The 15697-nt window shown below is 28.7% G+C and overlaps 2 protein-coding genes across 4 annotated transcripts in view; one reads left to right on the top strand and one right to left on the bottom strand.

Annotated features, from left to right (window-relative positions):
* Positions 1–2893: 2893 nt before the first annotated feature.
* Positions 2894–6279, bottom strand: LOC100161522 (short-chain dehydrogenase-like). 3 transcript variants are annotated; one of them, XM_016806318.1, is made up of 7 exons: positions 5705–6279; positions 5499–5606; positions 5362–5430; positions 4697–4861; positions 3631–3841; positions 3348–3543; positions 2902–3288 (listed from the first exon to the last, which is right to left on the bottom strand). In XM_016806318.1, the coding sequence occupies exons 1-7, from the start codon at positions 5817–5819 to the stop codon at positions 3100–3102; spliced, it is 1053 nt and encodes a 350-aa protein (XP_016661807.1). In that variant the 5' UTR covers positions 5820–6279; the 3' UTR covers positions 2902–3099. The 3 variants fall into 3 exon arrangements, with proteins under 3 accessions (NP_001156121.1, XP_016661807.1, XP_016661808.1); XM_016806319.1 differs by having other exon boundaries at positions 5410–5430; positions 5705–6278; NM_001162649.2 differs by lacking the exon at positions 5362–5430 and having other exon boundaries at positions 2894–3288; positions 5705–6002.
* A 624-nt stretch (positions 6280–6903) lies between these two features.
* Positions 6904–15697, top strand: part of LOC100166981 — an 11047-nt gene continuing 2253 nt past the window's right edge. The window contains exons 1-4 of the mRNA XM_001945224.5: positions 6904–7282; positions 7355–7525; positions 10542–10653; positions 14702–14867. Coding sequence (XP_001945259.1) covers positions 7184–7282; positions 7355–7525; positions 10542–10653; positions 14702–14867 — 548 coding nt within the window. The 5' untranslated portion in view covers positions 6904–7183. The remainder of the gene's footprint in view (positions 7283–7354; positions 7526–10541; positions 10654–14701; positions 14868–15697) is intronic.

Genomic DNA, 15697 nt, shown 5'->3' with positions numbered 1-15697 from the left:
TTGGCCTTTTTTTCTCTGTTATGTTTTTGTTGGGGATATCATTTATTTTTACGGGCTTCAGCGTCGTGGACGATGTGTTGTTATTATTTATTTATTTTTTTTTTAAATTTATTTTTTATTTTTTTTAAATTTATCAACCCGTTTGGGTTTCTGTTGAGGAGCTGAGATATTGGACTCTTGAGCGTTGTCAATACCAGGCAAAGATACCCAAGTACGGTCTTTTATTTTTCGTCGTCGAGACTTTTTAGATGGAATGTCTGTTAAGTCTGGCCTATACAAAGTTCTTAGACAGTTATATTCAACAATGGCACTTTTCATAAGAGTATGCAATATGCAATTTGTCATCAATGTTTTTTTGTGATGTTATCACGTAAAATTATCGTTCGCAAACCGACGAATATTATTAAAATATTCTGTATTTGTATGAGTATATTATATTTTGTATTTGAATAAAATAAATGTATAAAAACATGATTATGTTTTATAAATATATATATTTATAAGTCAACTACAAACAATTTCTTATTACCATATTGTAACGCTGTTTGAAAGTAAACATTTATGCGTGCTAAGCACGCCACTTCATACGTTTAGAAATACACACTCTGGAGAGGCATTCATTGTGAAAAAAATTCAATTTTTAGATTTTTTCCTTTAGTTACACTGTAAAATCTACCTTTGTGCCAAATTTCACGTTTCTACCTATACGGGAAGTGTCTTATAATTTTGATGATCAGTGAGTCAGTAACAATATTGCAAATTTTGAAATGGCACAATATTAAGGGCTCATTTTCTTACAGCGTCCTAAGCTACTAGAGGTTAATCTGTGTTTTAAATTTCAAAACAGAGATATATGGGTTAGAAAAAAAGGGCGAATTGGTTCGTGTAAAGATACACTGGCATTGCTGTAACTTGGCCTGGCGCACTACCGTGCGCTCAGATTTTTTTTTTTTTAGACTAACTATTAAGGTTAAAACTATTAGTATTAGGTAGTATTATAACTATTTGGTAGTAAATTGTGCCTATAGTATCTAATAAGTGACCATTAAATTCAAGAAAATCTATTTTAAATACTGGGATACTGCTGTACATTAAACATTTATTGGTGTTAATTGTAAATAATGTATTTAACAACATAATATATTTATTATTATTATTGCCCATATTTATTTTTTTGTAAATCAAACAAAAAATTATAGATAATGCTAATTGACTATCATACAAATAATATTACTTATAAATTAAAATTGATAATCTATGGGCCGGAATTTATTACATACAAATGTAATGGATGCATGTACCTACAAACTAGTTAGTTTGGTTAGGTTAGTACTTAGTTTATAAGTCTATGATTGATAGGGTCGATTCAAGCAAAAATAGTGCACTAGGCAAAATTAAATTTTGCCGCCCCAAAATAATATTATCACTTTTGAAAATGCTGCCATAAGCGTGGGCCTATGTCGCCTACCCCTTGAGCAGAGCCTGATGATTGGATACAGTTAACAATTTTTTTTCCATTCGTTTGGCACAATTTACGTTTGCACGTACTATTATTTATTTGTTTATATAACGGGCACAAGGCCCAAAAGTGCAATTGTGCGAAGTGCAGATTACAGCATCACCAGATTAATCTGGCCCATTTTTCAATAGTTCTTATGTTTATACCATTGGTGTAAGTTTTTGAAATAGGGAATGTCTTATTCACACTAATTGCATGCTCTTAAATCATGTAGAAAAAATTTTAAAATGATTTTATTTTTAATTTAACTGCTACAATAACTATGGGGTTATTGGAGAAAAATAAGGAAATAACCACATAGTATAAATCCATCGTTTTGATGAAAGATATATAAAATATATAATGTATATTAGATTGTACAAATAATTTGTGTAAATACTAAATAGGTATAATTGTATAGACATATTTCACTGTGGTCTGCAGCCCATAATTCAATACTTGACAGCTGAGGCTGCTCGGAAAAAAGTTCAGAGGTATAATAATATTACATGCTGCCATTTGCGTACTCCTATTGTGATAACCACTAAATATGCAACTAATAATCATGCTGACATGCAGACATCTATAACCCGTTATAAATCCACTCTGTTTTTTATATTTCAATTTTCATTCAGGATAAATGTAGGTAGATAATGTTCTAACCATTTCTCAATCTAATTTATTTTTAGTTTTAGATTCATGAACAGAGCAATTGATGTATCAATTTTAGAATGATTTTTTTTTGTTCATGTATTTTTATATAATAAGCAGACGAAATAATGTTTCGGTTTTTAATTCAGTAACTTTTTTTGGGAACGTGAATCTAGTAGGTCTTAATTTAAAAATTCCAGTTATTATGACGAGCATTGAGAAAACAAAATTTAGTAACAACAGACATTTTTTGCAAAATTAGTTGTCAACAAAATAGACTTTGTTTTTCTGTGTAGATATTTCAAAAAACGAATAACAAATAGATACATGAAATGTTCACAGAATGTATTTATTAGCATTTTCTATACGCCATTTAAAATATAATGACTTTTTGAGCTATTTATGCTTTATAAATGTAGACATAAAAATTTAAAATTTTTATTAGTTTTATTTAATTCTTGTAAATTCACAGTGATTTTTCAGGAGGATCTGAAGTTAGAAATTTCACAAAATTAATCAAAATCAGAAACATTTTACAAATGACATCTTCACCAATCCCCCTCCTTTGACAAGTTGCAATAATTATCTACTGTAGATACATACACTGTACACAGGAGCGGTTATCTACTTTTCTGGGGAAAGTTTCCTCCTTTTTAAGAATTACAATATATAATAATTAATAATAATAATATTAATAATAAATAGGGAGTTCCATGAAAATTCGATAGTAAATACAAATATAAATCATTATCTCACTGCAAAACAAACAGATACTTTTAATTTATTAATTATAATTTTTTTTAGTATTACATAATTTTACTAGAATATATAGGTTTTTTTAACATATAAATACAATTATTGATAATTAAATCAGTCTTTAATAATACTGAATAAGTAATAACTTTTAGAATTTAAAACATACAATTAAAAAATAATAAATAATTACAAAGCTATTCATTTACTTTTAAAAAATTTTTAATCATAACCATTGAAGTATCATAAAGTTGTTTTTGTGCCTCTTTATCATCAGCATATGGTAAATACTTTGCAGATTGACAATTTGCATAGTAACCACCACATCCTTCTAATTTTGGAGAAATGCAAGCATAAGCAACGCTTCGTGACCCTTCTTCTGGAGTCTGAAATTAAAAATATGTATAAAAATAATGTACAGACAAAAAATGTATTTATATTATACTTTGCAAATGTAGTTCAATATCCATGGCATTATCATTTTCAACAATGTTCCATTAAATAATTCAGTATTTACTACACCAGGATGCACAGCCAAAACTTGAACATTAGTATTTGCTAGTGTTTTATTGTAATATTTAGTTGACATTAGTTGAGCTAGTTTAGACTTTGCATAAGCTGCATTTGTAATATAACCTTGACTAAAAAAGTAAGTAATACATACAATAAAATTAGTATATTTTCAATTTGAAAAACATTATAAAATCATATTAACTGTATTATCTAACCTGTTACTAATGGTGCCGAAATTAATTAAAGGAGAAGCTTCGTGAGCACAAGAAGAAACATTTATTATTCTTGCATGCTCATTTGTCGAACCTGACATTTTTAGAGCTGGTAATAATAATTCTGTTAGTAAAAAATGACTCAAATAATTTATAGTCCAATGTGCTTCATAACCATCTTCACACTTTTCATATGGTACAAACATAACTCCAGCTATAAAATAAAAAATGTATAATATATGTAATATATTATTAGAACTCTATACTCCGTCCAACGAGAAAGCGCAATTCACTCGCACATCTAAATGATTGAGCTCTGCCGACTCGTGGTCTAAATTTTTCCACTATGGGGTACCTGAATGTTTGTACTACAATAACGCCACACAGTCTAGTCACAGGGGCTGACATTCAACAGCTGATGCTCGCACTGGTTAAGTGGTGGAAATATGGCAATAAACGAGTTTTTGTCGCTGCCGGAATGTGCTCTCTCGTCGGACAGAGTATAATACATCAATTATTATTTTTGAGTAAAACTGATATACTTATAGGACAAATCATCTGATTGATAAAAACTAGTAAATCCACTAACTTAAAATAGAAACAAGTCTGAACACTAAATTCTGATTGCACCATTGTTCTTAACTTGGTTAAATATGTATGTTAAAATTAAAAAAGAAAAATTACAATAGGTGCATTACCTATACCTATATATAATCTAAGGATAGTAAAAATTAAATTCTTAGTTCTTAATTCTAACTAATGAAGTAAAGAATGTATTTAGTCAATTACAACAATTTCTGTTCAGAATTTGAAATTTTAATACTCTAATCATATTTTTAAATCCAATTTTTATCATAAACTAATACAAATTACATTAGCAAAGCTACAGATATTGGATAATACTAGAAGGTGCTATATAACCTCTATGTTTCAAATGATTTAAATATTTTGTGAAGTATGAGATACCATTTGTGATATAGGTACTATTAATATATTATAATTTAAGCAACAATTTGATTTTGTCTATAGTTGTGATCTATGAACTAATATAATTAAATTTTAAGTTTACCATTATTCACAAGTATATGAATTTGATTATGATTGGATAATACTTGTTGAGCAAAACTTTTTACCGAAGTAAATGATTTAAGATCAAGTTCATATATTTCAATAGATGCATCAGACGAAATATGCTGTTGGATTATCTTTTGACCTTTCTTCACATTGCGGCATCCTAAAAATTAATCAAAATAATATGAAAATTTGTATTATATCAAAACATAATTGTTTTATTTATATTTTATTCATTACAGACCTATTTTTTTTTTTATATATAAGTTATACGGATTTATATGAAAATATATTATTAAAAAAATACTTGGTATAGATCATGCTTTTAAAATCCAGTAGGTAGCCGGTAGGTGTTCAATTTACAGATGTTACGAACTATTTGATTTTCAAACCAAACCGAACCAAACTCTGGGTGTTTGGTTCGGTTCAAAAATCGAACAGGAAATTCCAAATAATCGAATCGAACCAAATACCTAAATAGTTTGGTTCGATATTCATGTGTAAGTTTGGATCTGTTCACGTTTGTTGATTTAGAGAAAAGTTCAGTTTGACCTTAAATATTATGGCTCGTAACATCTCTAGTATTCATATTATTCATTTTTTTATAAGTTAATAGACTTTGTAAATATATTTATAATAATATTGTTATTAAACATAATATACTAAGGCCGGATGGCGGGTTGCATAAAGAACAGTCTGTACATTTGTTACCGGCTCTGTAATTTACTGGCCCTGTAAGGTTTTAATGATTGTGTAAACTATGCCAGCTAAATAAATATTTAATAGCAAATGAAGATTACCAATTACGATATGCATCTCACATTGAACTAGTTTCTTTACTACTTCCAGACCAATACCTCGAGCTCCTCCAGTAATAACAGCTACTTTTCCTCGTTTCTTGATAATTTCTTTAATACAAAAATGAATATATAATATATTTTTGATAACTTCATTATTGCATCGAATACTCTAAATGTATTAATTAAAACACATTTTATAGTCTTACCAAACTTATTTTTATCACGATTTTTTAAATCATCAAGAACTGCGAAAATTCCCAAAAAATAATAACAAATTTGATACTGTATTATTTTAAAATATGTTGACAGAATTTGAAACATTTTTTATTGTACTTTAATAGACAACAAATATTAAACAAATGTCCTAAATATTAATTTCTATTACATAGAATACACGATATATAGTAATAATGTTATTTAATAATTATTAATTATATTGTAATTTATAAGTTGTATCCTTTGAAATTTGAAGAATACAAAAGCTTTCTCTTTCCACTGGAGAAATGTTTTCGTATAATTTAAACTACCTATATAAAAATAAAACTATAAAAGTAAAATAATCAGTGCAGGAACTGTTTGCTGTAATGCATAGAGTGAAAATTCAGTGTGCAGTGTGAAATGATTCATTGACAGTATTTAGTTTTCTATGGTGAAACTATGCAAGTAAATTAAATAGTAATTTCTAATCAATAATCATGTATTTGGGTCTTGGGAATAAGGAATTATAAAGGACAAATAACAGTAGGGGTATTATAGGACATTCATAAAGGTGAACACTGAACGGCATAACTGTATATACAGAGTGATTCACTGAGGATGTCTCACATCCTTTCCATGCATTTATTTAAAATCTGTTTTGGACACGAATTAAGATGTATTAAGGACGCACGACAGCGGGGGCGGTAAAATTGTGTCCGGACTCATTTTTCCGTAACCTGTAACGGCCACCGCCAACCACCACAGCTGCAATGTGTGGAGACCAATATTATTCGTGGTTTTGGGCTTTTTTTATTATATGAACACGAAATGCTCCCATCTGGCATAAACAATCTAGGCAATAAATAAGGACTGAAGTATTTATGCAAATCTAGTCTATTCATGATTTCACGTCTTGAACATTTCAAAATTCAAAATAAAATAAATGCAATTAAATTGTGTTCATGCTAAATGAATCATTCTGTATGTATAATTTCTCCCAGTTTGCTACGCTACAGCCAGTATATCACAAGACAACTCGGTCAACTACCACTATCACGATCAACTACACTGCATTAACTATTTTGATATGATTGTTATTTACTATTTTGATTTTAGTTCATGATGGATCAGAATTGAAAATTTGAGAATCGCTCAACAGCTGTTTGATACTTTGATAGTTTGATCATCTGTTTGTACCTTTCTCTCTTTTGTTGTTGTTTCATTTCATTATAACCAAAATTTGATCATCCTTTGTTTGAAAGAGATTTTCTTAAAAACAAAACACCGCTCGCCGCTCCGATGAGCGAGTTCCGTTGCAAAAAATAATACTGATCAATATTTCTGTCGACCGTTTACCGTACGATCTTGATCTCGGCACCGTCCTCAAAAGGAACTCAGGGTGTCGTTGAATCTGGCTGCTTATAGACACCGGTATACCGATTTAAGACAAACGGCTCAGTAGGAACGAATTTCAAAACCCTTCAAAAATGATTGTATCGTGCAAATGTCTGAACATCCAAATTGAGACCAAAGACGAGCCGATCAAATTTGATAAACGTATGTTGGGCGGTGGTTTCTTTTCAAAGGTAAAAATCGACTTTTGCCATTTCGAATTGTATACACCCATCGTAGCTGCAACTTTCATATTTTTCTTTTAGGAGTTGCTGTGTAGCGAAGTGATTGCTGTCACTAAGCGTCAGGACTGTTTGATTCTCGAAGAAAGAGCCTTTGGGTGGTTTATATACAAATGTCTCAACTGTGATATGCTGTGCTATGCTGTATCTTCGGATAAAAACATACTAACAGTTTTGATTAGTCCCGAATTATTGGTAAGATTAATCAGAAAATAGGTTCAATTAATTGTGATTTTCTATTTAAATTTTCATCACTATATCAACAAATTGAAAACTTTTGGTTGAAAACTAAATAAAATATAGATCAAATATATTGTCGCATTAGTATAGTAATATTTTACTATGTAATTTATAAAATATATTTATCTCAAAAATATATATAGTGTATTCCGCTTAATGTGGACACATCTGGACCAAACTAATTTGCCTTCATTAAGCGGTTTTCTATATAAACCGAAATTAGTTAGTATTCATCGGAATTAAAACCAGACCATTTTTCCCATATTACGCAGCTCCCCATATTAACCGTTGCCCACATTAGGCGGAATCCACTGTAGTATTAAAACATTTATTTTATAATGATGATAACTCTTGTCTATCTATGTTTGGGTACTATAATCATTGCTTAGGTACTATAAGATTTTGAGTACAGTATGAACTTGTTTTTTACTGGGCCAAAAAATTAATAATGAAAATTTATTATGCATCATGTATCTAGGTGGAAAATTTAATTCTATTGCTAGTTAGAAAAAGCTAGTTAGTCTCTACTTTTCAATGAAATTTTCTAAAGTTAGGATAATTAAAGTAGGTACCCAGTTTTTGAAATCTTCACCTTTTTCGGCAAGATAGGTTTTGCTTCAAATCTTTATTTTAAAAACAATAATTTTTCTTTAGTTTAATTTGAATAACACCTATACACTAGACAGTATCCCTCTCATCACTTCTGTCATTCTTTTTAAGTACACATTTGACTTTTACATGACCAAGAATTGACTATTATTATAAACCTCATAAAAATAAATAACTTTATGTATTTTACTATCATTAATAAAATTAAACTAAAAATAGTAAATATAATTCAATAATTTTTAAAATATTTTATTTAATAAACAATTATCAAGTATTTATTTGTATACAAATTACAAGATTAATGTTCTTGTTCTCCCATTCAAAATATTCTTCAGCTCCATTAAAACTGAGTACTAATTGACAAGGTTAGGCATCAACGAGTTAAAAAGTTAAAGTTTTTAACTTAACTAGTTACTTTTGGCTCTTCATTAACTTAACTGTTAACTTACTAAATTTCTTTTTTAATTAATGTGAAATTAATGAATTCATTTTTCATTAAGTTAATTAAGTTAATTAATTTATTTTTTAATTTAATTATATTTCACTATTTCAGTCTATTTAGTTTTCCTGCCAACATATATTTACCGTGGTATTCTTTGAATCTAATTTATGGAAATACTGTATAAAGTATAAACATTATAGTCTATAATTTAGTTTTGGGTTGGAAAAAAATTAAGTATGCTAGCGGCATAGGCACAAATAGGGGGGGGGCTTTAGGGGATAAGCCCCCCCCCCAAACGTTTCCTACATTTTGTTTTAAGCTTATTCAATATTATCAAAGTAAGGCCCTATTAGCCTCCTCAAATCTCAAACGCTATTTGCGCCTATGGCTAGCATTGTATAAACAAGTTAACTTTTTTTTAACTTAATAAAAAGTAAACAAAAAGTGTGTATTAACTTAACTGAGTTAAATTAACATTTATCGTTTTGTTATTGGTGAATATTAACTTAACAAAAAAAAATCATTAACTTGTCCAATCTTGCTAATCAATGTATTACCTTCACTTATTGATAAATTAATAGATTGTAAAAATTAAGTTGAAAAACTTCTTTTATTTAGGTAACATAATAATAATCAAATAGTTAATTTATTTATTTATTTTTATCCCTTATACACTAATTTTTCCATATAAAATATACTTAATTTTTGATATCAAGAATGTTATTTCGACATTTTTTTGTTGTGTTGTCTCCATTTGCATGTGCAAAACATAGAAAATTTATTTTATGTTATTTTAATTTACTTGATTATCTGTATATATAAGAATCTAACTTGATTTTGGAGACGAAGGAAACCGGTTTGTTTGTTTATTTATTACTGTTATTATTATTAATTAATTATTTATTTATTTGTTTGCACTTGCATTTTTCCATTTGAAATATACCTATAGTATTCATTGAACAAATAAATTATTGTTACATATTTGTCTATCTTATCTCTATTCTATAATAAAAAGAATAACATTTACCATTCCACTGGTTGAATTCAAAATTTAGGATGTATAATTTTCAGAAATTAGCAATAATAATAACTACAATAGTACAATATGTAATTATATTATATTTTTTGTATAGCCAAAAAATAGTCATATGTTTTTAAATTGAATTATTAAAAAATAATTTTTTCCGAAGGAAGGTCGGGCAGCTAGTGTTTAATATAAAAGCATATATAACATATACAAGTAGTATCGTTTTTGAAATTCCATTGGCCACTCATTTACCCCCTTTAGTGATTAATAAAATTACCTTTGCTAAGTAATTATCTACATTTTTTTTTTGTATTAATACTAATTTCTAAATATCTATTTTATATACATCTAGTGACTATGGGAATCAAATACTGGTTGTTATTTAAATTAAATTTCACTACTCTCTTGAATTTCAATTTTTTGATACTACCTATGAAATAAAATTTCCTAGAAGTATCAACTAGACCACTGGCTGTTAATAGATAGAATAAAATATAAATGATATTTTTTCACTGCCGAATCTAGTTTCACTAAAAAGAAATGGAACATTGTAAAACCTAAAACCAAAACATTTATCTCTCAAAAAAATAATAAAAAATAAAAACAATTAAATTTATATGGGACTTTTTTTCCTTGTTTAACCGACAGCAAAGAAGGAGACTCCCTGTATGGACAATACTACTCCTCAACTACCATCGTTTATTTGTGGATAAAATTTATATAGTAGTATGGGACCTAAACCATGAAATTATTTAATTTTGCAAAAAATGAACTACTTAGTACTCATTTAATAATACTTTTTCCTCCTTATAATTATTAATCGTTATATATAAATTATATTGTTTTCATCATCTCAATTAACCCCATTTAATTATATATAATTTTATTCACAGACTGATCCAACACAAATACAAGAGCTAAAAAATTCAGAGTGCTTTTCACCAATTTATGAAATTGTTATTAATTGGACTGATTCTAATCAATTATATTCTCCACGCCTATCGGGTAAGTACCTTTTTTTTAAATTGTTTAAAGCATAGAAGAAAACATGTAATTTTTAGGTATAATTAATTTTAAAATATGAAAGCAAGATAAATCTTGCTATTAGTTATTTTGATGATGCTATTTTTAAATTGATACTTTCTATTGTTTTATGCTTTTGCCTCTCAGTTTTCCACAACGTTGAAAAATCTTGCGTTTGAGACAAAATTAGCACATAAATGATTTAAAATAACAAAGTCCTATTCTTATAACTTATTTTCCAATTTGAGAAGTGGATGTAAACAATTATCAAAACATGGATATTTATCTTACTTAACTTCTGTTAAGACTCTATCGCTTATATTCAAAAAAAATATTAAGATTATATTAAAAGAAAGAAATTTAAGGAACTTTCCAGCTGTAAGTATGTACCTAAATGATCTTTCAAGTGAAGATGGGAAACTTAACTGGGCTAACATTACTGGGCGGGAAACAGGACTTATTTATAATAACAGTAGAGACAATCAAGAAAAAAATTTTGTGCTGGGCAGGATATACAATGCGGAACCTGAACTCTACTAAGAATGGTGCTGGAACAGAATCCAGTAGGAACAAGACCATTGGGAAGACTAAAATTGAGATGGGAAGATATAATTATGAGGGATGTAGAAGAATTAGGAGGCGGAGTAAACTGGAAGGATTTGGCGATGAATGGAGAATTGATTGTGAAATGGGATGGTCCTAGCAGCCGAATAACCCAAAAGAAAAAAAAAATAGACTATAGAGTACGCAGTACAAGACTCTAGGTCAAACAGGGCCCAAGATATGCATTAAGAAGATGTCAGCACACAGTTTGTTTTCTCTTTCTGAACCATGTACTAACCTAACTTAGACAAAAAGCATTCACGCAAAATCATTTTTTGTTTTATGTTTTTGAGTAATGGTAGAGTAAAATAAACCATTACAAAAGTTATAGAGAATAATATTGTTGAGGGTATGACATCAATTTGTCTAAATATTCTCTCAAAACAATTTAATATCCATTTAAATTTGGAAAAAATTTTATTTTTTAAGTCAAGTAACAATAATAGTATATAAAACAGATATGTCAGTTCCTCAAAAATATTACCCTGTACAACTTTGTCATAAGTGATTAAACTGAAAAATAGAGGTTACTCAAAAATCATTTAAAAATTGATTTTATGTGACTGCGTTTTATCCATGTTGCTCGTAGGTTTGAGAGAGAAAAAAAATATTGCGCTGACATTCTCTGAAAATAAAAAGGGGTAAATTGCTTAAAAGGAGATTTTTTTAATAAAAAGCTGTTTCTTAAAGAAGGTGATGGAAAGTTAATAACCTCAGAAAAGGATTATATAGCTGAAAAATGGGGAAAATATTGACATACTAAATTATGGAGAGCCAACCAAAAAGTTTTGCTTTAATTTACAGAATTTAAACACACAAGGATATCCAATCCCAACTTGAGAAAAAATAAATTTACAAGGCAAATATTAAGAAAATTAAAAATTCCCAGGAGAAGATTGTCTGCAAGTGGCACTCTTAAAAAGCTATGGGAAATAACTTTACAATGTATTAGACAAGTGATTTCAGTGACGAAGCCACCCTCACCTTACATCCCCTGTTTTGGGCTTTTAACCCCCATTGCCTTTCCCCCTAATAAATGTATTATTTATTTTTCGAGAACAATAAAAAACTTAGATTAATTTATACTTAAACCCCCACCCTCTTTCATAATCCTGGTTACACCACTGAGTGATTAGCAGAATATGGATAACACGGAAACTCCCAGATGTTTGGAAAGTTGCTTTGGTATGTCCAATAAACAAGAAAAGTGATAAATAAGAATGTAACAACTAACTGAGATATCTTATATATTCTAAAAGTAGCATAATAAAGTATTTTTGAACTGTATTTTAGATATAACTAAAGAAAATGTAGGCCATATTATTATGGGAGAATATTAAGTAGGTTTTAGAGTGAGAAGATCAACAATGGACCAGATTGTATACTTCTTAATTATAAAATTGTATCAAACAACTTGTGCATATGACAAATAAATGCAACTTTTCGTGGACTTAAGAATCTGTTGGATATCTTGAAAGAAGTACATTGTCCACAAAAACTGGTGAATCTTATATCGATCAGTGTCATTAAGACTTTGGTGAGGTTTTAAGTGGGAAACAGAAATACTGACCCGGTTACAATGAACTCAGGGTTAAGGCAAGGCGAAACTGTTGTCCATTTTATTCAACATGGTTTTGGATTATGTGATTAGAGAAATGAAAATTGGAACTCATGAAGGTATAAAAAGACAGCCGTATGTTTACTAGATTATGCAGATGATAGTATTGATGGAAGAATATCAAGACAGAATGAAGATATTACCCAGTTGACTCAGATTAAATACCATATTAAATTATTATTAGTTCAGATTTAACTCATAAAGTTCCTAGTGTCACGAGCTTGGTCAGGAAAAATGAAAAAACAGCCGTTCACGTCCCAAATTATCTAGATTACCTAAGCCAGATATGACTAATTATACTGTATGGAGTAGAAAACTGGAAGATAATATTAAGTAAATTATTTTCTAAAGAAAAATTTCGAGAATTTCGAGAATTCAGAGAAATTTAGAGAATTTATGGCCCACTAAATGATAATATAACAGAAGAGAGGAATCGAAGAAAGAATAGAGCTGGAAATATTAAAATATAGTGATTTAGACGTATTGAAAGTTATTAGAAGAAAAATGCGATAGACTGGCAATGTTTAAAGAAATCAGAAATTGCTGCTACGTGCAGTTACTGAAAAGACTTATATGGGAAGGCTAAAAATGATGTTGAACGTTTGGATCTTTGGAAGGTGGTTCTAATTGAAGGTACTTGTAGCGTTTTATAGAGAAGGACAGAGGCTCAGTTCTAGGATGAGATGATCCTGAGGGCCAATAAACCAAAGAAGAGAAACCTTTTCACTAATCAATTATTATACTCTTAATCTCTTTTAAATTATATTTTATGTAAATTGAAAGTTAACACTTAACAATGACCATTAGATATTAATAAATTGCAATTTTGTATTAAACTCAAGCCTCAGACCTCAGTACATTGGAACACGTGTAGGTATATTTTTCTTAAAAAAAAAAAAATGGTAGTGTGGAATTCTCTAAAACAAAAAATCAACTGTACTATTATCATTCTTGTAAATCGGAATGTCTTTATTACTAATTAGTTGTTGGTTTTCTATTTTTTATTAAATATTTTATGTACAGTGTATGATAAATTACTACTTGAACACTGCCAACTTATTACATACATGAAATTGGGTTTTTGAACCCATCTAATTAAAATTCATTAATTCATCATGTTCATGTCTATTCTAACTATTAAATAGATTTTTAAAAACATTTTTCAATTATTCAGAGATTTATCTATCATTCCTTTCAAATTTATCTCTAATTCTAATACACCCATTGATATAGATTATAATTTATAAGTGAAGCTGAGATTACGATGCACTTTGCATTGTTTTCCAAAGCTATGCGGTGCTCGCTTTATAACAAATATGTTTCATGTACTTTTGAACCAGAAGAATAAGCTTTATAAAGGACAGAGTGGACTAAGGCATCGGTTGCAATGTGCAATGTTGCCGGTTTGAACCTCGGCCACAGGCGGCACTTTTCTTCGGGCAGTTACAGTGTCTGGAAAGATGCATTCCCCACACAGGTATAGCAGATACTTACGGGTGCCCACTTGAAAATTCTGCTAAACTAAGAACACACCTGTTTACAAAATACCTACAGTACCCTCCACCACACTTAAAAACACACAATGGCCTAAGTTGAAAAAAAAAGTTTTATATAATAATTTTTTGACGATTTTCAATTTTGAAGTCTTCAATTTTTATAGCATTTTTAGAGCTCTTTCATATCTATAATCTATTCCTATGACTAATAATTATAAATTTATAATCAATACAATCCATTCAGAATGTGATAAATTTATTGTAAATAATTATACCTATCTGATTCTAATTTTGTAAATATAATTGAAAATAGGATTGGTGCCCCCGAAAGTCAAAGCACTGCAACGACAAATGAGTGAAGTACTTGAAAAAGAAACAAAACTTGTGGAAGATAAAATAAGAAAATTCACAGAAAATCAATATTCATCTTTGGAGGAATTCAGAACTAAAGCTCAAAATGATTATGAGACTCTAGCGAGGTAAGATATTTTAGATTCTGAGTGGAACGATAAATTTATTGATTTTACAATGATGTGTATTTTTTTTTTTTGTGTCTCATCACCTTTTAGGACAGTAAAAGTGCTTGGATTTTCTTCAACAGTACCTTTTCTGATAGGAAAGTGAATCTAGTTGGTACTTTGGGGGGGTTAAAAGTAAAATTTTTCCAATAGTTTTCAAAAGCGCCGTGAAAAACAAATTTAAGGAAAAACAGGAATTTTTACACAAAATCTGTTTTCGAGAAAATTGATTTTGGTTTTTGGTGTAACTTTTAAACGAATGACTGTAGATTCATGAAATTTTCACTGGTTGTTTATATTTCCATTTTCTATACATGATAAATTTTTCAAAATATTTTGATTTGTTTTGAGCTGTTTACGGACAATTTCAGTTTCCAATTTAATTAGTTTTTTTTTTCTATGAATGTCAATAAAACTTTATTTGTTGAGTAAAAATACTTGAAAATTTGATACAAGGTTCCTACTATATTGTTACAATGACATTTGAAAAATATTAAAAATCCTTACTCACAGTTTTTTTTTTATTAGCATTTACAGTTCAAAAATTGACAAAATATGGAAAAATCACGAAAAATACCTAATTATTTTGAGTTTTTAATTCGTAAAAATTTTTCTTTTTAGAACTAAGATTTTAAAATGTAATACAAGATTCCTTATAGGATAATCTATCTTTATCAAAAAAAAAATGTCTAAGAATCTCAAATTAAATTTTTATGAATTTTGAAATTCAAATTTTTACAACATTTGGTATTCACTCGATTTCTTACGTAATGATTTTCTTATTTTGTTGT

Source organism: Acyrthosiphon pisum, chromosome A2 (assembly GCF_005508785.2).
Source record: "Acyrthosiphon pisum isolate AL4f chromosome A2, pea_aphid_22Mar2018_4r6ur, whole genome shotgun sequence".
NCBI lineage: Eukaryota > Metazoa > Arthropoda > Insecta > Hemiptera > Aphididae > Acyrthosiphon > Acyrthosiphon pisum.
This window is presented reverse-complemented; position numbering and strand designations above follow the sequence as displayed.